This window comes from Episyrphus balteatus, chromosome 1 (assembly GCF_945859705.1).
Source record: "Episyrphus balteatus chromosome 1, idEpiBalt1.1, whole genome shotgun sequence".
Lineage (NCBI taxonomy): Eukaryota > Metazoa > Arthropoda > Insecta > Diptera > Syrphidae > Episyrphus > Episyrphus balteatus.
Genome location: NC_079134.1, coordinates 172,141,138 through 172,166,194, shown reverse-complemented (window position 1 = coordinate 172,166,194; position 25,057 = coordinate 172,141,138). Strand labels below are relative to the sequence as shown.

Genomic DNA, 25,057 nt, shown 5'->3' with positions numbered 1-25,057 from the left:
CGTTTTGAATTTGTGGACTGCGAATTTACGTTTGATAGTTCACAGATCGGAGTTGTTCGTCGCATAGAAAATATTAAAATGTGTTTTCTTTTGTAGTTTAAATTAGTTGTACGCAATATTCTCTATTCAAATATGGAAAAATGATTACTTATTCACTTCATTAGCAATTAAAATAAGAATAAAGCCTTAACTACAATGACCTAAAAAGTGAAAAAGTGGGAAATTTACAAAAGTAAATTTTTTTAGTTCCTTCTAGCGCTATTTGTTTTTGGAAAAAACTACAAATTTTTAAACCAAAAAATAAGCTTTCAGCATCATTATTTTTAATTTTTTGGTTGGAAAAACTGTCACAAAATGAGTTAGAAAAATTTCACTTTTTGACTTTTTAGCCTGGTACGCTGCTCGCGCTAAATTTTAGCCGAGATAAAATTCCCAAACAAGTTATCGATAATTTGTATGGGATCCATTTTAGCTCAGATAAAATTTTTCGATAATTTGTATGGGAGCTAAAATTTAGAGCGAGCTGCGTACCAGGCTTTTGCAAAAAGTGGTCGTTGTAGTTAAGGCTTTAAATTGGGCTTCAAAAGAATTATTCGCAGACGCAGGTCGCAGCTCATATGAATGGCATTTTAAAACCTTATCTAAACTAATTTAAACCTCGAGTCGACTTTAGAATGAGACTCGACTCTTTGATAGTTTAAACGACTCAAAGTATGTCTTCTAATTCTTTCTAAGAAACCCCTTTTATTTTCTGTTTTTACGTAGCTGTTGAAAAAAAAATGAAATGAAAATTTGCTTTTAATTTTGAAATTGGCCAAAAAAGCCTGCATATTAAAATATAAATCTACAGAAATTTTGTCGGCCTACCCTATACGAATGTGAACACACCAATAAAATCTGAGTTCATCAAAATTGGTTTATGGCATGAACTAACAAGGCTTAAACATAAAAACAAATTTCGATCTTCTTTCTGCCTAAAATCTCTTTAAATCTTGCTGTAAAAGCTAGCATTGATATGTTTTATGTTTTATTTTTTTTTTTTACAAATTTATAAATGTCTGGTACTTGATTTCTACCATTCTTTGATGCTAAAAATAAAAGAAAAAGTGGTCGAATTTTGAATTACGGTCGGTTTTTGGTCATGGAAATGAATCAGTAAACAATTTCAAGTTTTGTGATGTTTTTATTCCATTTTAAGCCTAGTACTCAGCTGAAGCGAAACGAAAAATGTTGAAGTCTCCAAAGTCAACAGCTAAGTCAGCTATTACACGAAGCCTCAAGAGGCGCGCCTCTTTTCAAAACAAATGAGTGCAAAATAGAAAAAAGATAAAACAAAAAATTATCCGACCCTAGTCGTGGGTCGAAATTCTGAGACTCTTTTTTGACGTTTCTTTTTCCACTTTTTCTTTTTTCAACATTCTTTTTCATTTCTTTTTGCTTCTTGGTGCAATGTCAAATTTGAGTCTTTGACTCAAGAGGCATCGTGTAATAGTACGCGCCTCACAGAATGATTATCAACAGAAAATTCGAAAAAAGAGTCAAGCCTCTTGAGGCTTCGTGTAATAGCTGACTAACATGTTAACGAAAAAATAACATCGCGTATTATAGCAAAGTAAAAATAATAAAAGTACAAATCAAAAAATTGAAGAAAAAACATCAGAAAATAAGTTTTAAAGCAAAAATAAAACAAATTTAATTTTGTTCAAGATTTCGTTAACGAAATTTTGTATCTTCCTGTTCCACTACAATCGAAAAACTGTGTATTGGGCTTTTAAGCAATCTGTCTTTGTCTTTTTCCTTTCTATCATAACTGTTTATTAAAGAAGTACAAGAAAAAAAAACCAATCAAATCAATTCTGAGGAAAACAAAGGCATACATGCATAATACATAAACACATGCATGCACAAGCATATACATACATATACGCCACTTTTCCTCAAAATTGGAATGTCAAGTTTTTTTTTCTGTTTTTTTTTTTTTTTTTTTTTTTTCTTCGACACTGACGAAGACCACATTTCAACTTAACCACATATCAACTTTAACCGCATTTCAACTTTAACCTAATCCTAATTAAATTCCCAGACTATGCTTAGGAAAATCATGCACCCTGTGGCCTACAAAAAAACACAAGCGAACAGTTCTTTTGTATCCAAACACATTCCACATAAAATCAATACGTTTGTCTCTTTCTAATTTCATCGTCTTGTTTTGTTTTTTTCATTTTCTTTTGATCTGTCAACCTTGTTCTCTCACACGAGGTTTTTACTTTTCCGAAACTTTGTATTATTCGCGATTGAAATTAAATTATTCTTTTTAAAAAACAACTTACAAAAATAAAATAAAATGGGTAAACCTAAATCAAAAAAACCCAAATCAAAGAAGAAGGTAAAATTACCTGAAATCCAAGAACCAGTCGAGCTAGCACAAGCTCCACATTCATTCGTCATCCATCGTGGTCTATCATGCCCGTACATTCAAGATTTAACTTTGGATTTTCGTCGCTTAATGGAACCCTTTACCGCCTCCAACTTAAAAGAAAAGAAAGCAAACCGAATTAAAGATTTCGTCAGTTTGAGTGGTGTCTTCAGCGTAAGTCACATGGGAATATTCAATAAAAGAGCAACACAACTTTCATTCAAAATTGTTCGCATGCCTCGCGGACCAACATTGACTTTTAAAGTACATGAATTTACATTGTCCCGAGATGTATTGACATTAAAGAAACAACAATATGTTAATGAGGAAATGTTTCAACATTCTCCTTTAGTTATATTGAATAATTTTACTGGGGAAGGAAAACACATTAAATTGATGGCCAATTCGTTTCAAAATATGTTTCCTTCCATTAATTTGGCACAAATTAATGTGTCAACTATGAAACGATGTGTACTTTATTCATATAATCCAGTGACGAAACTGGTTGAGATGAGACATTATAGCATTCAAATAGTTCCCGTGGGACTTCACAAAGGAGTGAAGAAGATTGTTCAGGGAAATATTCCTAATTTATCGAAATGTACAGACATTTCTGATTTCTTCCTTCAAGGTGGAGGTGGTGCTTCGGATTCTGAAATGGAAGATGAAGATGAAGCCACAACTGTGAGAGATGTTAATCCAAAAATTAATTGCGAGAATAATAAGTCATCCATTAAATTGCATGAAATTGGTCCAAGGTTGACTTTAGAACTTGTAAAAATAGAAGATGGACTCTTAACTGGAGAAGTTTTGTATCATTCGACAGTTTCAAAGACAAGTGAAGAAATTGAAGCTATACGAGCACAAGTTGAAAAGAAACGCAAACAAAAAGAATACAATAAAAAAGTACAGAAAGCAAACCAAGAGAAAAATAAATCAAAGGATAATCCAAGGAAGAAGGGTTATGTTCCAAATGATAGAGAAGACATGGAAGATGATCGAGATGATGAATACTATAGGCAGGAAGTTGGAGAGGAACCTGATGAGGAGATATTTAGAACGAAAGATACAAAGTATAGAAAGAGGAAGCACTCAAAATGAAGTGTTGTTTATGTTGACGAATAAATATTTTTTTAGTATATAAATTTTGTTGTTTCTTTTTTAATTGCTACGTTTAGGAATTGATGCTATAGAGAGACAAATCAATAACAGACTTTCCTACATTCGTACCGAATTGATATTGGGGCATAAGATGCACTGCGACCTATGGGATCTTTTGTGCCCCTTTTTTAAGCTAGCTGAGTTAGTTCCTTATTTTATAGCTCCTCCTCTAACCTAATTCCTTTCAGGAAATTGAGTATTTGGAGTATTTTTATAGATTGTAATTTTTCCAGAATGTGATCTGGTGTTTCTTCTTGTTCGTTACATGTTGAAATATTTACTAGGCCCAAAATGTTTAGGTGCCTTCTTAACTTACAGTTGGCCATGAGGAGAACAGTGACTAACCTGAGGTTGTACCTACTTAGACTGATATAGGATTTGAAACGCTCTTGGTTGTAGTTCCCGAGAAGCATTTTCGCCTGTCTCAGTTTTGGTAGTTCTGTCCAGTTTTTTTCTCCTGGTCTCCTCGTCTTGTTTTATTTTATTTAGTACCGAATAGTGTGACTCTGCAAAACTCGCCGCTACAGAGCAGAACTCTCGTTATCAAATTCAATTGAGATTTAAAGGGTTTTTGCTGTCAGCTAGTAAGGGGCAGCATCGAACGCATAAGCTGTTATCTATAAGGTTGCTATGGGAACTATGAGCTACTCTAGTGCTCTAGTTATTTGATTACACTGTGAATATGAATTTTACATCTGGATTTATAAAGTTAAACAGACCTCTAGAGAGCAGTTTAAATTTATTTGGATTTAAAAAATTGGACTGAAGATTGGATTTAAGTAGTGAATTTTATGGATTTGGATTTATTTTTTGGATTTAAATTTCTTTATATCCAGATGTATTTTTAAAGTAGTGAATGGTGAATGATGGCCGTTAGAAATAATTAGATTTAATCTTTATCAAATTCGGTTGCATATCTAAAGAGTTTGAATTGACGTTGAAACTCATTTCCTCAAGTAGGGTAAATAATCTTTCATATAAGGCTAAAATCACTGAAAATAGTTTTTTTTTCAGTTATAAATGATGAAAAAAAATCCTAGGGGATTTTTCAACTTACGGCAAAACAAAGAAATCACCGTTGAATTACTTCTATTATCTTAATATGTATTTGTGAAACGGGCAAAGGGGACCAAACTTGGCTAGCGTATTCCAGAAAAAGTCGTACAAATGTTGTGAAGAGGGATAAATGTATCTACGACGCTATTTGTCACATTGCACAGTTTTTTATAAGTCAAAATTGTAAGAGCGGTTTTCTTAGATACTGGTTAACTGTTTTGGTTCTATAAAAATTTGAAGCAAATCGCTTTAGTGGTTTAGGCTTTAGCTCGAGAAAAAAAAGCTTAACCGAAAACTTTTGGTCTACCAAAATCGAAATATTTTGGTTACAGTGCTTTTGCTTTATCTATTTCTGCATTGAATAATTAGTAATATACTACGTTTTATATAATTTTAATAAAAATATGATTCTCTTGACCAATTTGTAATTAATTAATACGACCAAAAAAGCCGAAGGAAAATACATTTTCCAACCCAAACTATATAATTTGTATACTTCTAATACTCGCTTAGATTTGTAATTGTGATTATAATGAACACTTTTGAACAAAAAGAATTATATGAATTCCTCTTACTATGAATTTCCCTCTTATTATGAACCAATTTTCGTGTCGTGTGAAATTTGACTCATAAGGAGTCTTGTATTAAAATCAATTTTTGGTAAATGTTATAAATTACAATTTTGAATTAATATGCTATGAATTTGGATTGAATATTAACAACTTCACTGTCCAATGAATCATTTGTGATTCATGAATAGTATTTTTTCCATGTTTCCTACGTTCATGAATCATATAAGATTCATCATTACTACTAAACGAATATTATTCTACGTCCCCATATAAACTTGTAGAAAAACATCTCTACGTTCTTGCTTGAAACAAAAACATCAATATCGCGTCCTATGAATCACATTTGAACATAAATTATTTTTTGTACCGCTTTTACAGCGTCCATGAAGCATATGTGATTCATGAACATGTATTTTTAATAACGATATATTTTATACAAAAAATCAGAGAAATAATTTTAATATCCTTTTGTAGGTTTATACAGCCCCTAAATATGACTGCAGTAAAAATTAAAATATATTTAAGAAAACGCATTTTTTTTTTTCAAACCAACATAACCCATATGATTTCAAGGTATTTTTTAACGCTGATTCCAACAAAACCCACAAACAAATCAATCTGGCCATCCCTGAAAAGCAATGCACCTCATTCATGTTGATCTGACACAAATATCTAAAGTGTAGTTTTCAATTATTTAAAATCTGCACCTTATCTTCAATCCAGGAAAATTAGGACTTGCAGACATGAGATTTTTTAGATTTTTGACATAAGTTATAGATAGAAACCAAAAAATTAGCCTATTAGCACTAATTCCAAGATTGTACCAAGATGTTTTTTAGTGCATATCCCAAAATTTCCCCTTTTCTCAAAAAATACCATTTTGTCATAGATATGAATGTTTTTTTTGCATTGCATTGTTTTGATTTCTAACCCTCTAACACACCTCTTTTTTGCTAATTTGGTTTATACTTTTTCATGTCGCTATAACTTTTTTCGATCTTACTATTTTATAGGAAATCATGTATGAAATTGATGTAGAATATTCCGAGGAATTCGAATATTGTATTCACAATTCAAAAAATTTTCACCCTTATAAAGACACTTTTTTGTGACCACTTTAAATTTTTGTCCTGCCAAATTCGCACCCGTGTGCCGACAGAGGGTTAATGATAATGGATATAAAATTTGGTTAACTTTTAAGGGTTTTTCGGTAGTAAGTTAGCAACTGTTATAATAATACGGGTTGATAGATGATATCATGTATTATATGTGTATATAATACCATCCTCTCCATTTCGCGCTTTGACCTTGAAAGTCGCGAGTTGCGGACATGAGATTATTCTAGACTTTTGAGGTATGTCATAGAATGCCAAAACGAAGGTATTGAGCAAAAAAATTTCTATTGGCAATTATTCCTAGGTTAAACCCTATCAATCTAATCTAAATTGAGTATTTTTATTACATGTTCTTAGAGTGTATAATCATTTTTAATGAGACCAACTATAACAATCATCTTATATCGTTTTTGGTCAATAATCATATTTGATTCATAGGACATGTTCATATGATATGAACACTTATTACGTCCATGGATCATATTATGTAAACACAAAGTAAAACTTTTTTTTAACAAAGCAACAAAATTATTAATGGTAAAAAAAGCATTTTGCCTCATATCTGAGTCAGTCGCAATACTTTCTACCACAAAAAAAGTTTGGACGTAGAGAAGATTTTGAATCAATTTATGTAGGGACGTAGAATATTTTTCATATTTATGATCATAATTGATTCATGGACGCTGGAAATACGGAGCAGAAAACTTCTATGTATCAAATGTTATTCATGGGACGTAAAGAAAATGCCTGTTTTTCTGATACAAAATTATGAGCGTAGCTACTTTATTTTACCAGTTTGTATAAGGACAGTGAAGTTGTTAAAACAAAAACATTTGGAAAAGGCTGAGCTTTCGCTTGAAAATTTAGTCAAACAACTTACATAGATCATCAGAAAGACTTGAATTGTAATCCGACCATTTTGCTGTTGTCTTTAGAAAATAAATCATTAATCACACTTTCTTAGCCTCACAAAAGAAGCTATTACATGCTTACTTCTATTATTGCTAAATATTGTCAAATGTGAATATATTTATTAGCTATTTATATGTTTTTTTTTTTTTAATTTATTTATGTTTTATATTTTTTTTTACTTTTTATTTTATTTTATATTCTCTTTGTTTATCGTTCTAATTTCTATGTGCCCCCGTTCGAATGATACAATTCCTACTTCCCTGTAAAATGTACAAAAAAAAAACCACCATTACCACTACCACCACCTCACACAACCTGCATCAACCGTGTATAATCCACCACATCAGAATGCATATTCGCGATTGGATCGCTTGTTAAAAACGATTCACTTATCGCCGGATGCATCCCGTACACAGATCAATGTCCCAACCGTGAAGCCATCCAAGCCACATTTGAATACAACACCCAATGGCGATGGAGACCTTCCCGAATTTTTCAACCAGATACATTTGTCCCGCAACGAACCTAGATCTCTAGATGTTGATGCAGTTGTAGCGAGCACATCTAATGGCCGTCCTTCCCGTTCCCAGACAAAGTCATCGCAAAAGGCTGGTAAGTCGAAGTTTGAGTGGACCGATCTCTTTCCGTCTGGTGATCTCTATCCACTGGTCACACCTGTCGGACGGGTACAACGTCTTAAACCTGGTGAATCACCACGTGACAATAGCCCTGTGTCATCGCCACGCTGGCCCAAGAATAACACCAATCTAAGGGCCCAGTCCAACAATGCACAAAAAAACCACAGAACTTCAACTATAACCAAAGTGCCATCTTCTAACGCCACACAGACTGACGACTGGAACAAAGCAGTCAACATTTGGACTGATTCGTTTTTCAACACACTGCCAACATACGAACCTCAAGCTTCCTCTTCGCTTGGTGAAGTTCGAAATGGATCTGCTCGTTCGTTGCCATCACATTCTAACCCAAGAGCTTCAACTTCACAAACGAATGCTTTCCTTAATAATTTTGGAGCAACAACGACATCTTCGCCTGGAGCATCACCGCTATATCAATCCTTTAACTACCAAAGGAATACTCCAAGCACCTCATCAGCTCGCAGTAATCATCAGACGCCAACAAGTCTTTCATTTCGAGGCTTGCCACGAAGCTCGAAACTTTTGCTGGACAAAGAATTAAAGAGCAACAATGTCAACGCACAAACCGCTGCAGGCAGGGGTGAAAAATGTGATCTAGAGGTCGGAGATGAGGAATTATTGGATCGATATTTTCGGCAGACACGTGCTCCTCCGATGGTCTACAATGAGGTTGGTTTTTCATTATTTCATTTTTTTAACTTATTTATTTTTTACTTTATACCCCCATTTTTCTTTTTGTTTTATGTTAAAAGATAAATTGTCTTTTATTTATTTAAACTTTTCTATAAACAATTGTTTTGTTTGTAGAAAGAACGATGAGTTTGTGGCTTGTTTTTTTAGGTTTTCACATTTTTTTAAAAATTTTCTGTTAGCGCACATTTCATTCATTAATTTTTGGTTGTTTTCGATGTTTGATGTTGTTTATAAAATAAAAAAGGTGTTAATCTGCATGTGGATGGTGGAGTTCGTTATCCGGTGATGCTGCATATAACAGAAAATCATGTGGAATGTTTGTATGCATTGTTTTTGGTAATAGTATATTCTTCGCTTCATTTTAAGTTTAGACATTTTATCTCTTCGTTTAACTCCGATTCTTATCCGGTATTCTAATTTTTGTACTAGTTCGATTAAATGATATTCCTTAATTGGTTAAATGAGAGAATATAAGATGAATTATTCATTTAAAACTATTAAAGAGCCAGCTTAATCCCTAGCTCTTCACTCGTTTTTCCGGGCTGGAGCCGAATTAAATTCCATACTTCCTAGAAACCTCAATCTTTTGGGTATTGCTTGCAGAAATATTTATTATTAGCAATGACCCTTAGTAACTTTCGAAAAATTATTATTATCCATTCTGGTCCAAAGATTTCTATGTCCTTTTGTAATTGTTGAAATGTTCTTTTCTTCTCTATGAAATGAACTTCGAATTCGGTTTCACCGAACAAAAATCATAACCATACACCCCTCTTCTGAGTTTCGTTTACGAAAGCAATACTTTCGTTTTTAAAAAAGCAGTCTTCCACATTTCTATTCTATTCGTGTTTAATTCTTGCGAATTGTGGTGTTCTAAAATACTATGGTGTTGCTCTTCCTTATTTTTTGACGTTTTCATTTCGTTTCGAATTTGTTACACCATTTTTAAATCTGTGAGAAAATCAATTTCGTAACGAATTCAATTCGGAGCGAAAATCAGAACAGGGGTGAATATAATGGTCTCACTCCCAGGTCCGATTTTTTTTTTGTGTGACTGTATTTAATAACTGTGTATTCAGAAAAAAGTTAAGTGAAAGTTCAAAAAGGAACCGTTTTCTATGGTTAATTACTTTGTAAGGAAAACAAGAAAACAGTAGTGGTTTTAAAATAAAAGTTTTTCTAATTTTCCGGATAAGATTTAAGATTTTTCCTCAATTATTTAGTTCCAGCTTGAAAAGTTACGCCAAGAAAATTTTTTTTTTCGAATAATGAACAACATATAGAAGAGTTAAGAACCTAGCAAAGTTTTAAAACTTTTAATGGCATGTTAAAAGTTGAATTAAAGATTACACAACTTCAAAATCGATTTAAATAAAAATTAAAATGTTAAAAACTAGCTACCACGATTTTGATTTAAAAAAAAAGTTATTAACAGTACCTATTATAAAACCGTTTTCTTCATTTCTGACTTCCTTGTAAACGATTTAAATGATTTCAACGAAAATGTTCCATTAAAATCGTTAAAGAAATCTAAGGAATGACTACGAAAAGTCATTAATCAAAAATCAATTTTTTTTTTTTTTTGAAAAATCGATATTTTTAAAACGATCCAACGAATTTTTATCTGTCCCGGGTTTTGCTCCTAGAAATATGGTCACCGTAATCATACCTATTTTAAGTGTAGCACCTTTTTATTCATATAAATTAAAAGTTTCATCTATGTTCTAGGGCGTCCCCAAGAAGTCCGATTTTTGTGGTTTCCGCAACTTTTCCCATTTGGAACAAGTTGTTTACTGAATAGCTGAAGCATCTCATCAAACAAATGCATATGACCTCAAAGCGTGGCTTTCATAGTAAAACCTTCAATCCAAATCAAAGACCCGTCCAAGATAGCAATTATTTTATGTTATCACCCAGATCTACATAATGGCTGTGGATCCTTAGTCCATCATAATTATGCATTTTGCATAAAAGCAAGCAAACAGGGGCATTTAAAAAATAATCTTATCTTATCATCTGAAGGTTTTTTTTCGATTCTGGATCTCATCGAACTAAAATTAAGACAATCTGACTTCCCTGTAAACAGTTTTGCATGAAAAAACACTTTATAATTTGAATTTACAAATCGTTATAGCAAGTTCCGGGGATGGTTTTTTGAAAAAAAAGTTTCATATTTGTTATGTACGATTGATTCCCTTTCAAGCCACATAGGTCTCATTTTAATCGGTGCTGGTTTTTTTGGGGCATTCTGCTTTATAATCCAAAAACATCTCAATAATCCGTTTAAGCCGTATTTCTTCGTCCATATTTTAATAGTTTTAGACATGTAAATTAATGTAAGGCAGTCTAGCAGGAGTGAAAGGCCCCACTTTACAGTGACCGCAATCATAAAAAGTTACTGTGCAAATGTTTTCATATCCTGTAATATTAGTTAAAATGAGTACTTAAGCGCCAAATCTAAAACAGAAAAATGTTGCTTTTGACCAACTTTGCCTTTGCTTTTACAATTTAGTTTAGATAGCTTTTGGATGAATTTGCTCCTCATAGCTCGAAGTTACTTTGTCATCATCCTTATACATCATTTAATTTATTTCAATTCACTCTTGTTTGCAAATATTTACACTCATCATCTATCAATCATCAACTTACTGCACGCGACTATCAATCCTCAATCCTAATTAATCACCATCTCTCACTATTTCACTAACCCTTCATTCGAAATAAAATTTTTGTTATTATACAAAACTTTAATAAAAAAAAAATAATAGTTGTTCAATGTTTAATGTAAAAAATGATGTCTCTCCCGATTCCCCTACATGTGTGCTATGTGTTCTTCCGAATTGTGCCAATTATCTACATAATATGAACAAAATCTCTGTTTGATAACCATCAAACCCTAAAAAATGGTTGACATCAAAGGTTCCTCAAACGAATGCTGCGAGCGAAGAAGATGATGACGCAGATGACGAACGCCTTATCAGTATTACAGGTCTAAATTTGACTCCTTCAATAACTTTAGAATCAACATTAGAGTCATCTACCGATCCATCGATGACGACTGCAGCACCAATAGGTGGCGTTAATGTCGTCGTCACAACTACTACGACTGCAAGAAACGAAAACAACGGTATTGTTAGCCGATCAGTTACTGCTTCAAAACGCAAAGAGAGGCATGTTTGTTTTATTTAAAAAAAAAATTCAATTTTTAATTTCCTATTCAAAGTAAATATTTTTGTAATTTTCTTAATATTTTATGTTTAATATTTTGTTAAATTGCATGCTTTTATGTTGAATATTTGGGTAGTATTTGTATATTTTTTGCCAACTGCTGTTAGTTAAAAAAAAAAACATTTTCAACTTTAAAAAATACTTAATTAATGATATGAGAAATATTCTTATTTTTATTGTCTTTTATATATTTTACAGGATCGCCGAAAGACCAAATTCGTCCTAAAGACAAGCTCGTTTAAATAGACAAATTTTATAATTTTTGAGCAAAATTACCCTACTACACACTGTCGACAAGAAAAAAAAAAACATAATTTATCTACATTATATACATTTTAAATTTAGGATAGAAATATTCATGTTTTTTAAAATAAGAGCTGCTTTTTTGCTTCTCTCTTTTATTAAATGAAAAAATATATAATATATGTATGTAGAAAAAAAAATGATCTACAAAAAACTAAAAATGAGAAAAAAAATACATATTTGCTAACACTCTTGTTCTAGCTGTACCTAGATTAATTCATAAACGTATTTATATTAGATGTTTCGCCCTTAAGCATACAAATTTTTGATTTTGAATTATCGGTTCTAGTGATGACTCGTGTCAAACAAATTTTTACAAAATGATATTTATTTTTTGTTTTTAAATTACAAACTTATTATAGTATATAAATGAATTGTTGTAGAATGAACTTAATTTTTTGTTTCCTTTTTTTTGTGATACACTTTTTGCTCTAAATAAAAAAAACTTTTGAAATTTAAAAAAATGTAAAAAAATGTTTTCTTTGTTCTAAATATTATGGACCTCGCAAAAGATCTGAGTTGTTTTTTCTTCTTTTCCTGGCGATTGTTATGCTCTCCGGTGTGTTCGAATACGGGATTCGAAGCAGCTAAAATTTGAAAATAGAATTCCAATGGAAATCAGAACAACCGTGAAAAATGGTAACGGATAATATTTTCTCCGTACTTACCTCAGTAAAATTTTGCACGGTTAACGCTTCAAACGATTGTCTAAACTTATACAGTTTTTACTCTTAAACAACAAAGTATAATAATAATAAATAAAAAATTTCGTTTGTTTTTGTAAATAACTTAGTACTCACCTAAGTACTGTGGTACCAATAAAACAAGGCTATTGTATCGCTTTCGCCTTTATCGTTTTACTTTCCCATGGATTAACGATAGCAATTTCATTGCGGATTGTTGTTGCGACCAAAGAAATATATTTTGTCTGCTTTTTTATCAGAGACTTATTAAATAATTACACTATCATTTGTTGGGACATTAAGGCCCAAATAAAGACGTTTTATTTTGGTAACTTAGTTCAGTACTGAGTTGTTTACATTTTACAAGACCTTAATTCGGAGCAGAATACCCTACCCATCTGTAGCGGCCAACATAATATTAGCAGAATCAGACATTTCCGGTGACGGTTGCGATTCGTTTTGGTCAATGACAATGTTATGGAGAACGGCACAAGCCACTATTACTGATTGAACAGTTTCAAGCCTCACCTCAATCCAGTTGCTAAAACTGGAAACCGCCTTTTCCAAACAGCATATGAACGTTCCACACAATTGCGAGTTCGAATTTGTGATTCGTTATACAAATTTTCTACTGCATTTGTGACATTGAGAAATGGTGTTGCAAGAAAACTGGTATTTGTATAGCGTGAGTCTCCAACAAGGATAAAATGCTCGAACTCTCCGTCTTCAAACTGTTTCTTTAGACTCGACATGTTGAAAATTCGCTGATCATGAGCAGACCCCTTTCAAAAGAAAATAATGATGATTTGATTATCCTTACGAAATATAATTTTTAAAGAGCATAAGCTGTACCTGGTACCGAGCAACGATATCGTTAATTTTTGAATTAGCTGCGGACACCGTCTGGACGTTTAAGGAGAACCATCCTTTTTGGTTTCTAAAATTTTCTGCATCAGTTCCACCTGGCGACTGAATCCGTATATGTGTGCAATCTATTGCACCAATTGTTGGAGGGAACTTTGCCACTGCAAAAAATTCGTTTTGCGTTTGGGCATATGAATATACCGTGGGCAAAGCTCGGCAAGAGCTCTGGACACACGTTTCAACACAACGTGTACACTTGTAATGCAAACCCCTGCAAAATCCTCAATTGTTAGTTGAAAAGATCGGAGCGCATAATACCTTAATACGATTAGCAATTGCGTGATAGGTCGTAATTCGCGCGAATCTTTTTAGAAAAATGAAAAATATTTCACTTACACACTTCAACCAAAACGAGGAAATTTTACCTCCTTTCATCACACGGCAAGGAATCCTTTATTTCTTCTAGCACCATCATTCTCGTCCGTTTTGAGAGACGGAAACTATGCAAAAAGTCACGGTCATCCCACGTGTTTAATTGAATACGTTGGAACATTTTATATTCCCGTCTTTCAATTTGCAGACTTTTTTCATCTTCGCTGCTTGAAGATGAATATGCTGAATTTTCCCAAAAATAAAGGTATAACTACAACGGCCACTTTTTGCAAAAAGTTAAAATTTTCAAACTCATTTTGTGACAGTTTTTCCATCCACAAAATTAAAAATAATGATGCAGAAAGCTTATTTTTTGATTTAAAAAAACAATTTTATTAGTTTTTTCAAAAAAAAAAAAAAAAAAAAAAAAAATAGCGCTAGAAAGAAAAGAAAAATTTTTACTTTTGTAAACTTCCCATTTTTTCAAAAGTTTGGTAAACTCTCGAGTTTAAAACCGAAAGTTGAAAACTCCAACTTTGAGTGAACAAAACAGAATTCTCAAGTTGACAATAAGAACCCCCAAGTTATTTTCAACTTCCAGTGAACAAAATCGCCCTAAGTGTTTTTTTTATAAATTTTGCAATATTATTCATTACGTATTATAAAAAACACTTCATTTCCGAAGATGTATTAATTTGCAAACCCTGTTTTACAAAAAGCTACAATTGTAGTAGGGGGTAGCACTAATAAGTAGTATATACTCGGCTTAAACAAGAAAGAGAAACGACAAAGATAAATGCATAAAAGGCTCAATGGTATCGAAGACCAACGAAACTCATTTCACCACAACTCATGTTTACACGGAGTTGAAACCATGTACAAAATCGCTTCAAGACTGCATGAAACGGACTTTTTTCCGTTTACGTAAGTGCAAAATAACAAGAAAATAGGAAAAGATAAAAAGGAAAATTTTCTACATCGAGTATTTGGTAAAAATATTCAACCTCATTTTGAAGATTCTCTATTCTATTCTATTTCTCGTTTACATGGTAGTTCTGCTGTATTTTATTTCGTCCAATTTACTAGGTGTAAATCCGTGGTAAGTCAGCATGTAAAAGCAAACATAGAAACTCACCATGCTGAAACATGTGCAGTATGGTGGAAAAAACTCATTTGACAGCTTATGTTTGAAATCTCTATATTTATTTATCTATGGCTAAAGCCAAAAAAAAAAATTACGAGAAAAAGTAGATAAAATTCACTCCACTTCACTTCCAACTAAAATATATTTATTTTTTTTTGTCTTGAAAATTATTTAGATCATATATATTTCAAGACAAAAAAAAAAACCATTGGTAGGTACCTGCTAATATTTACTAATTTCTTATAGAACAAAAAAATAAGTGAAAGTAAATCCTCTCTTGACTGGAAAAAAAAACTAAAAAAAAAAAAATGGCAGATTCCGATGACGAATATGACCGCAAGCGACGCGATAAATTTCGCGGTGAACGAAGTTCCGGCGAAAGTTACCGCTCCGAACGTCGAATCGACGACCGGCGACGTGAGGAATGGTCAGATAGAAATCCCTTCCGAAGTGGTCGAACACGACCCGATTACCGTGACTACCGAGGACCTAGAGAAAAATTCTCCCCCGGTCGAGAACTGCCTCCTGCCAAAAGAATCCGACCCGATTGGGGCGAGGACATTCGACAAAATTCACGTTACGGTGGATATGATCAATATTTATTACATAATTGGGGTCATGATCATTATCCCAATCATGCAATGCATGCTTATCATTTGCCTTCCAATTCCCATCCTCGTGGAGGGGGTGGAGGTGAAATTGGAATGTCTCTAAATGATTTACAAACTCAACCAGCAATGTTAACACTTAAACAATTTCTTGATACTCAAGAAGATGGTATATCTGATTCTGATGTACTTCGTAAATATGGGGAATATAAATTAGATTTTAAGAGACAGCAATTGAATGAATTCTTTGTAACACACAAAGATGAAGAATGGTTTAAAAATAAATACCATCCAACTGAATCGATTAAACGCAAATTAGAACAAAGATCATTTTTGAAACGGCGAGCTGCTGTTTTCTATGAATTATTAGAAAATGGTACAGTTTCTAAGGTTACATTAGATTCTTCTCAAACTGATCAATTATTGCGTTTGCTTGATACTGTTGTTATTAAGTTAGAAGGGGGTACCGACGAAGACTTAAAAGTCTTAGATGAACCTCTTCCAGAGATTAAATATCCTGAAAAGATAACCGAAGTAGTCTCGTCAAATAATGACAATCGTCCTAAAGAAATTACCCCAAAAGTCGAAGTCTCTAGCTCACCGAAAAGAGTCTCCCCACGTCGAGAGGCTTCGACAAATAATGAAGATGAAGAAAATTGGGATGAAGATGATACCCAAGATCCAATGGTCAGTGAATCGAAATTCAAAACTGACAATAAGCGAAAAAGGTCACGTTCACAATCTAGTAACTCATCATCTTCGAATTCTGACGAAGAAGTCGATGCTGATCATCCGAAGCCAGATAGTTCGACAAAAGATAAAGAAAAACCTGCTGAAGAAGAAAACGACGATCGTCGTTCGGAAGAATTAGAAGAAACTGAAGTTAAAACCGAACTTGTAAATGAAGCAGAGGAGAGTGAAAAGCCATCTGCCGTCGTTCCCGAGGAGGCTAAAAAAACAACAACAACAGATTCTGATGAGAAGAAGAATGAAGTTAACCAAGAAGACAACTCCGATCCAATTCCAGATGATAAAATCAAAGATACCATTCCTAAAATCGAAATTGATGATACTACGGAGACAATTGATTTGGATAAGGAGAAACCTACAATACAACTTCAGGCTTTACATCGTACAAGCTCGATATTTTTAAGAAATCTCGCTCCAACTATCACAAAAGCTGAGATTGAAGCTATTTGTCAGCGTTTTGCGGGATTCTTGCGTGTCGCTATCGCAGATCCTTTAGCTGAACGTCGATGGTTCCGACGAGGATGGGTGACATTTAAGCGAGATGTTAATATCAAAGAGATTTGTTGGAATCTTAATAACACTCGATTGAGAGATTGCGAAATAGGAGCTATTGTCAATCGTGATTTGAGTCGTAGAGTTAGACCAGTTAATGGAATAACTGCCCATAGCACAATTGTCCGAAGTGACATTAAATTATGTGCTAAAATTGCATTAAATTTAGATGAGAAATTTAATTTATGGGATGAAGAACAAAAGAAAGATGATGAGAATGTCGAAACTGGCAAAGATTCGACATCGTCTTCATATGGATTTAAAACAAATAATCCAGTTTTACAAAATATTACAGATTTTCTAATTGAAGAAGCATCAGCTGAAGAAGATGAACTTCTTGGTATCGCAGCTGATAATAAAGATTCTTCCGAAGGTGAAACAATCGAAAGAGATTCACAAATAATATCTGTTTTAGATAAATTAATTCTTTACTTACGTATTGTACATTCTGTTGATTTTTATAATCATTGTGAATACCCGTATGAAGATGAAATGCCAAATCGTTGTGGTATTATTCATGCTCGTGGTCCATCTCCACAAAATAAAGTTACAAATAATGATATACAAGATTATATAAAAAATTTTGAAAATAAATTACAAACTTTCTTAACTAAACCAGCACAAATTGAAGAAGAAGAATTGAAAAATCTTGGACTTAAAGATCCAACAACTGAGGTGGAGAAATTTGTTCAAGTTAATACTCAGGAATTAGCTAAAGATAAATGGTTGTGTCCATTGTCGGGTAAAAAATTCAAAGGTCCTGAATTTATTAAAAAACATATATTCAATAAGCATGGAGATAAGGTGGATGAAGTACGTAATGAAGTTGAATATTTTAATAATTATTTGAAAGATCCGAAGAGACCACAATTGCCAGAGCATTCGGGTAATGTTAGAAGGACGAATTCAGAGTCGGCGGGACATCCTGGATTTAGGCCAGGTGCGGGTGGTGGTTATATGGCAGCAGCTTATGCTCCACCATATAGTACATATGCACCGCCAATGATAATGGGTGGACGAGGTGGTGGACGTGGATTTGGTGGGGGAAGGAGGGAATTGCCATTGGAACACCCACGGCGGGTAATAGGTTATCATGATTTGGATGCACCAACAAATTTTGACATGTTTGATTAAATTAATTAAATAATGAGATTGAATAAAATTTGCCAGACAAAAATTATGTTTTTTTGGTTTTTTATTCCTTTTTTTATGTGATGGAGTAGGTACACTCGACAACACTTGAATGCGAATAGACATATTGTTTGGAGATAAAAACGATTGGCGCTTTGTTGAGGTAACCTAGCAAATTTTTGATTTTGGGTTTTCAAGGAGAAGTTCATAGCAAAGAATATTGCAAAGGAAAAAGCAACAACTTATTGGATTTTTTAGCATCCTTTAGCCCTTTGGGACAGTTGAATACAAACAAAACTCTTATGGTAGGTAAATGTAATGAAAAATCATGGACAAAATTAGTTTCCAAAGAAGAAGAAGATTGGTTTTGTAATACAAATTCTATATACATACTACTGAAATCAGTAAAGTAGAAGAATAAGCACTACAACTGAATATAAACAAAATTTGCGTATTGACAAGGTGTCTCACGATAAGTCAACTGATGAGGCCAAGTGAGCTTCACAGGGACGAAACGCCAAATTTTTGTTTGGACTAAAGGCCGTAAAAAGCTATATTAAATCAAGAAATTAACTTACGCAATATCGCAGTTTGTGTACATTCATACAAAAAATGGACTGAGACTTGATATACGGCCCTATCGAGGTATCCATCGGAGGGGAAATTTGTCGTGATTTTATACGAATTAACTTGTTGGAAGCACACCTCGAAGAATGATTCGTATGAAATCGAACGCATATTTCGATAGGGCCGATAACTCAGGGGCTCTCCACTCTGTATTTTCTTCCGAAAGACAATTCTAATACAGTAGAGGAATAATTAATGTCTGGGGTTTCATTCTTTCCGACATAATTAAAAAAATAATGATCAGAGATAGTGAAATTGGCCCAAAAACGCATAAACAAGATGAAAACCAGTGGATTTTCATCACATGCAATACGACTAATTGCAGCAAAAGAAAATAAGCAGGTATATCCAGCAAAGCATTTCTCTGGGTGCCATTTGGCCGAGGTTGTATATTTGGCATCCCACAACAGCCTGCGGTTCTTTCGCATTTTTTCTGATACAAATCTCTTCTATAAATTAAATCGATATGCAAACACGCGAATTGTAGAAATAAAAACAGAAAGTCGTTTGGTAAAACTAAACCGACAAAAAAGTTTTTTTGAGGCTCACATGCATTCAGTAACAATATTATTAGAGCTAAACAAAAACGATAGAGAAATCGTTGAAATAAAACGACTATCGTAATACGTAATCACGTTTGAACGAGAAGTAGTTTCAAGGATAATCGTTTCACATAAAAGGGCCCCAGGTTCCAAAATCCATTTAATAATAATTCAATCTAAAGGAATACAGTTTTTTTGAATATCTAATTGTTAAATTGTTCTTTTTTTTTAAAAAAAAGGTTCGATTTCTAATTTGAAACTAATTAAGCCCTATTCTCAATGAAAACTATAGGTGAAATGTGTTCGAAAGTAGAGCTTCCTTTCGTGAAATTTTATTTTTGTTAAAGCGTTTTGAAAAAGCGAAAAGGTAGCAACATTTATGGAAGAATTATGATTAGAAGCCTTTTTCCCCATCACACTTCTACGTGAGTTTTTATTCAGAACGAAACGAAAACTCAGCGAAAAAAATTAAAAAAGCTTTGCGCCGTTTTGGTTATGAACTGCCCTTACTTATTTGCCACGAAAATCAGGAAAATTCATGTAAAAATGTATCGTTCAAACGGAAATCGATTTTATTAACATTGGGTGTCAGCACGTAACTTTGAACAATGGAGTAACACGATAGTGGCAGCACCTATTTCAATCAAGCATTTTCCATTGAGAACCCTCGATTGAACCATATTAGGTGCTGCCGATACTCGATTGTATCAAGTTACGTGCTGGAGCCCCTGGAATTATTCATTTTTATTTAAATAACAAATCTAAACCAATTATTTTTGGAAACGAAATTTACTTTTCAAATAAATTTATTAATTTAATAAACAAATTATGAAACTTGGTTTCATTTATAATTTAAGCTGCTTTATTTAAAAGTTGTATTATTCTATGTTAAAAAAAAAAGTTCAAATTAACCAAAATAAAACAGTTTACATAGCAACTCATTCATTTACTCTACATCTTCCGTGATTAGATTAATCAAATTGTTTTCCCACGGAACCGGCGAGTTTTGAGATTGTATGAAAACACTTGCGGCATGATCTTCCTCTTTTTGTACCGTGTTGGCTTCACTTTGTTTTTTCTTTCGATTTCTCGGTTTCTTTCCATTTTCCGCAGGTTTCACGGCTCTTTTCCTTTTTAAATTTTTTGTTGTTGTTGTGTTCTTAGCTTTGATGGGTGATCTTTTTTTTGTTGGGGATTTTGATTTAGATTTTTTTGTTGGGGATTTTAATTTAGATTTTTTTATTTCTGCGGCTGCAGCTTTTGCCATTGCTTCGGCTGCATCTCTTGCCATTGCTGTTGCCATTGCTATTAAGTATGTAAATTAAATTTGTATTAATATTCTCTTTACAAATATGAACCCAACTAAAAATAGGACAAATCCATTCCCGCAGTCAAAACAAAGAATCTTAACTTAAGTTCAGAATTTATAGGGGCTCTGAGATAAATTCAGTTTAATGAACCAATCAGAGCATTTAAAGAAAATCTGAATTTAAACCCAGATGGTTTGTTTTGACTCCATGAAAAATCAGGGATGGACTCGGATAACTCGATAGTTGATAGTAAAAAAAAAGATAATTTAATCGCCGATTTTGATTATGAACTATTGTGTGAGCCGATTTCACCCCAGGTCAGTCTAAGTGTTATTGTATTAATCTGTTTTTAATAAACCTTACCTGTTGCTTCAATATGGTCCTGTTTTTTTAGGTTCAAAAATATCTCATTTAAACGGGCTATACTTTTTTGTTTCCTACGAAACCTTTCATTCAAAGTTTTTAAATGTCGTTTACTTTTGAAAACCGATTGTCTTAATTTTTTGAGTTGTTTTTTCAATAATTTTCCATTCGGAGTCAACTCCGAAGATGAACATGAGTCATCGGATGAGTAAAGTGCTTTTTTTAAACTCATCATCTTAGCCTAATAAAGTAGATTTAAAAGACATAAAGTATAATTTTTTTTTTTTAATGTAAACATAACTTACACCCGTTTCATAACTATAATCCTCACTATCAAGACCATCTGTACTTGATAAAGGTGACAATGGGATATCTTCTATATCTTCATTTTCAATCTGGTTTTCTAATTCTTCTATATCTTCTATATCATCATTTTCAACCTGGTTTTCAAATTCTGGAGGAGGTTGTAAACAAATTGTTTCATTTTGTAAAATATTTGCATTTTGTTGAACAGGAAGATTAGAAATATTTTGTTTTTCTATTTCTGAAGGTTGTAAGCAAATTGCTTGTACAGCAGTCTCTGTTTCATTTTGTTGTAGAGGAAGGTTTGAAATATTTTGAACTCTTAAAAAGAAAAATTTTAAAATAGAGAGGGATAAAGTTGTTTTTTAATTACAAAACTTTTTACACTTACTGAGGTTCTGTAGAAGGTTCCAAAATAATTGGCATTGCTGAACGACGTAATCTTCTTCTGCTCGGATCTTTGACAAAATCAGATTCGTGGAAGTGATTTGAACAAACAAGTGATTTCTCATGGATAAGGTTCAATTTAACAATTTTCATCCACTCTTTTTGCATTAATTCAGATTTTGGGAATCTAAAAAAAAAAAATATTTACATTTAAATTCATCTAATATTTATCTGATTATCATTTGTCATAACTTCATTTCTAAGAAATACGTAAGATTAGATATGGAATATAGTGGAAGTGGCTGTCAATGGAACGTATGTGTCTCTTCTCAAGTTGACCTGAATGGGATGGTTAGTTGATAGTTTTATGTGAAAAAAAATTCCCCTATGGTATACTCTAGGTACTCAATGTTGGTAAAAATGTATATTTATGAGAATATTGGAGCATTGAATAATTACAAATAGAAGTGGACACCCAGGGAAACGTCCGCTGTAAAATTGTAGTCGCTAGTATCGTGCGTTGAATTAAAAAAGCAAATCCAACAATCCAAAAGCAAAGCCAACAATCCAAAAGCAAATCCAGCAACCCAAAATCAAATCCTAAACAGCTTATACATATAGATAAAAGTTTTCCTATTTCAAAAAGTGGACATAGCCTAGATGATAAGGTGAATGTCTGTTAAGTTTACCTGCCCAGGTTCGAATCTGACGAGAAATTGAGATTTTTTTTTTTTTTTTTACATTACTAGAATAAAAATTAATTAAATTTCTCAAAAAAAAATCTCCACAAAAAAAAAATTTTCAAATTTTACCGGTATTCGAACCTAGGCTAGTAGGAGTAAAAGGCATCGTCCTTGTTCTCTAGACTAATATGACTTTTCAAAATACGAAAACTTATATCAATATAAGCTCTTTGGAATGTATAATAATAATTATTAATTCTTTTATGAAGGTTTCAAAAAAATATTAGTTAAGACTCAACTCGAAAATACATGATAATTGAGGCGCAAACCTGTAGTTCATCTATCTTCCGGTACTCTTATAGTCGCATGAGTAATCTGCGGTGTCACTTCTATTTGTAATTATTCAATGATTGGAGTTACTGATCTCAGATGAAGATGGGTTTCTAGTGTAGATGGTTAGGTTAAGTAAGGTTAAAGTGGCTGTCTATACAAGGTCATATTTGTTTCGTTGTCAGGCAAGTATTACTCTGAGTCCATCTAAGGTGGGTTTTCTTTAAAGCGTCCTGCTTTAGCATAAGTCCACCTGTAGCGAGAGGTTTGAGTCCCGGCAATCATTTGAGGTGAATGTTGAACAGTTCAGACATTTCCTTTAGAGATGTTTGGCTGTCTAGGACCGTGATTGAATTTGTAGTGACAGAGACAAGAGATTTAATAGCCAGGCACGTGGCTGTCGGAGACATTTCGAATATCATTATTCGATATTACTTTTTCTCTGAGCCAAGATAGAACTTCGTCAATCGCTAAAATTTCAGCTTGGAACACGCTGAAATGGTCCGGTAGACGAAAGAAAAGACTAGTATAGTTTTTCTGAGATTATACATTGATTTTTGAACCATCAGTGTAGAAGTGTAAAGAGTCATTGTCCAGAATGCTACGGTCCTCACATACAATTCTAGAGGGAATATAATCCTGGGATGGAAGTGCCACTACATGGCCTAGCGGTATAAAGGATAGGTTCCTTCCTTTTTTGATAATGGCAATGTTGTTTTGAAGAACAGTGCAGTTAAGTGAGTAAGAAGGAATACGAAGAGTTTAAATCTCAGAACGGATTCGGATCTTCTTGGAATAATAAAATTAGAAGTTTGACCTGTGATTTTACAGACGTGGAAGGAAAACTCTAATGTCCAATTAAATCATTTAAGCATTTAAATTCCAGAGAAGTCATATGACACAAACTGTTTGAATGGAATTCTAAATTTAAAAAAAGGTCTTGTAAGGTATGATTTGGATATAAGGGTCATTCTAAAGTAACGGAGAGAACATATTCAGGCTTTTTTCCAGTATATCTCGTTGAAGGAGCAATTTTTTTTCCTGGTGGGTCTCACGGGTTGATTATAAAGTTGATGTTTTAGAAGTTTTACGAAATACTAATAAAACGTACCCAATTTGTTCGGTCTTATCACGCATAATATTGGAAATTTGCTACAGTTCCCCAAAAAAACAATCACAGAATCGACACTATGATAGCATTTTGAGATCGCTTTTTCGGGAATCGTAACAAATTTCCGAAACGAATGGAATTCGTGATAAGGCCGATTGCCAGATAAAGACGGTAAGGGAGATGACGCGTACTCGTCTTCTCCATTAACGTCTTTTTCTGTGTATAATTATTAAGCTACATTTAATTAGTTTTCGTGAAACTTCTGGAAAATCAACTTTATCATGATTTTGATACCCACCAAGTTTCAAGAAAAAAGATTGCTTCTTCAACAAGATTTACTTTATAACAAGCGTCATAATATCCTAAGTTAAAATGGAATGGCCGATAAGTTGATTCTTTTAGAGTTAAGTTTTTTTGTAGATATGTACAAATAAAGCTGAGCGAGGCTTTGTAAAAGGAAAAAACATCTCTCGAAGGTGTTAATAATTTCCCCACCAAAATACCTTCCTATCTTTCTATTCTTTCGTGCAATTTTCATTTAAGATCTTACAGGCATCTAGTTAAAATTACTAATTATTATTTTGATTTGATTAACTTATCATCAATTTATTTAAAACAAAATTGTTTTGTGTTTAAATCATAACAAAAACTTACTGATGAAAGGAAACATTTTTGCTTGTTCTATAAACATGGTTTTCGCACCAATCAATACAGCAATGCATTTCTTTTTATAATTTGTTTATTTATCAACTATCAGAAATATCATATATGTATGTATATTTTCTTTTTGTTAATAATAAATTGATTTATTTTTACAAATTATCATTTTATCATTAGAAAAAATATATCAAACAAAAAGTCTCATTAGAAACGTCAGAAAGAGATGAAAGAGAAAAGGTAAAAAAAATCACAAATAAAAGTTTGTTCAGTCATTTGTTTTAAATGTATTTTGTACAGGGTGGTACAAAAAGAACACAATTTTTATTTTTTTTACAAAATGTACAGTTGGAAATGAAATTTTGGTTATTTTTATTGCAGCTGCTTACAATTCGTCTGAAAATTTTGAATAAATTGCTGGCTAAATTTTTGAGGGAATTTTGAATGCCGACTTTTTACTAGTCGATTTTAGCCGCAAAATAGGTCGCACGGCAAATAGATGCCGGGCTAGACGGTGATTTTTCA

General features: G+C 32.9%; 5 protein-coding genes and 1 pseudogene across 9 annotated transcripts in view; 4 read left to right on the top strand and 2 right to left on the bottom strand.

Moving 5' to 3' along the window:
* Positions 1–12,509, top strand: part of LOC129917252 (E3 ubiquitin-protein ligase TRIM37-like) — a 39,685-nt gene extending 27,176 nt beyond the window's left edge. For 2 of the 5 annotated variants that reach the window (XM_055998581.1, XM_055997786.1), the window contains exons 9-11: positions 7,580–8,560; positions 11,504–11,754; positions 12,011–12,509. In XM_055998581.1, coding sequence (XP_055854556.1) covers positions 7,580–8,560; positions 11,504–11,754; positions 12,011–12,038 — 1,260 coding nt within the window. In that variant the 3' untranslated portion in view covers positions 12,039–12,509. The remainder of the gene's footprint in view (positions 1–7,579; positions 8,561–11,503; positions 11,755–12,010) is intronic. The other 3 variants (XM_055999362.1, XM_056000055.1, XM_056000775.1) reach the window with 3 other exon arrangements.
* The window catches only part of LOC129905748 (syntenin-1-like), a 213,607-nt gene that overhangs the window by 182,186 nt on the left and 6,364 nt on the right, over positions 1–25,057 (top strand). The window lies entirely within an intron of this gene.
* LOC129905285 (protein Peter pan) lies at positions 2,067–3,561 on the top strand. The gene has a single exon (XM_055980763.1). It carries the CDS (start codon positions 2,345–2,347, stop codon positions 3,515–3,517), a length of 1,173 nt encoding a protein of 390 aa, XP_055836738.1. The 5' UTR covers positions 2,067–2,344; the 3' UTR covers positions 3,518–3,561.
* LOC129912524 (putative nuclease HARBI1) lies at positions 13,189–14,134 on the bottom strand (annotated as a pseudogene).
* LOC129920267 (serrate RNA effector molecule homolog) lies at positions 15,255–21,655 on the top strand. Its single transcript, XM_056001866.1, has one exon. The coding sequence runs from the start codon at positions 15,487–15,489 to the stop codon at positions 18,220–18,222; it is 2,736 nt and encodes a 911-aa protein (XP_055857841.1). The 5' UTR covers positions 15,255–15,486; the 3' UTR covers positions 18,223–21,655.
* On the bottom strand, positions 20,159–24,660 carry LOC129905367 (THAP domain-containing protein 1-like). The gene is made up of 6 exons (XM_055980876.1): positions 24,530–24,660; positions 21,756–21,938; positions 21,658–21,685; positions 21,367–21,570; positions 21,062–21,302; positions 20,159–20,693 (listed from the first exon to the last, which is right to left on the bottom strand). Exons 1-6 carry the CDS (start codon positions 24,595–24,597, stop codon positions 20,335–20,337), a joined length of 1,083 nt encoding a protein of 360 aa, XP_055836851.1. The 5' UTR covers positions 24,598–24,660; the 3' UTR covers positions 20,159–20,334.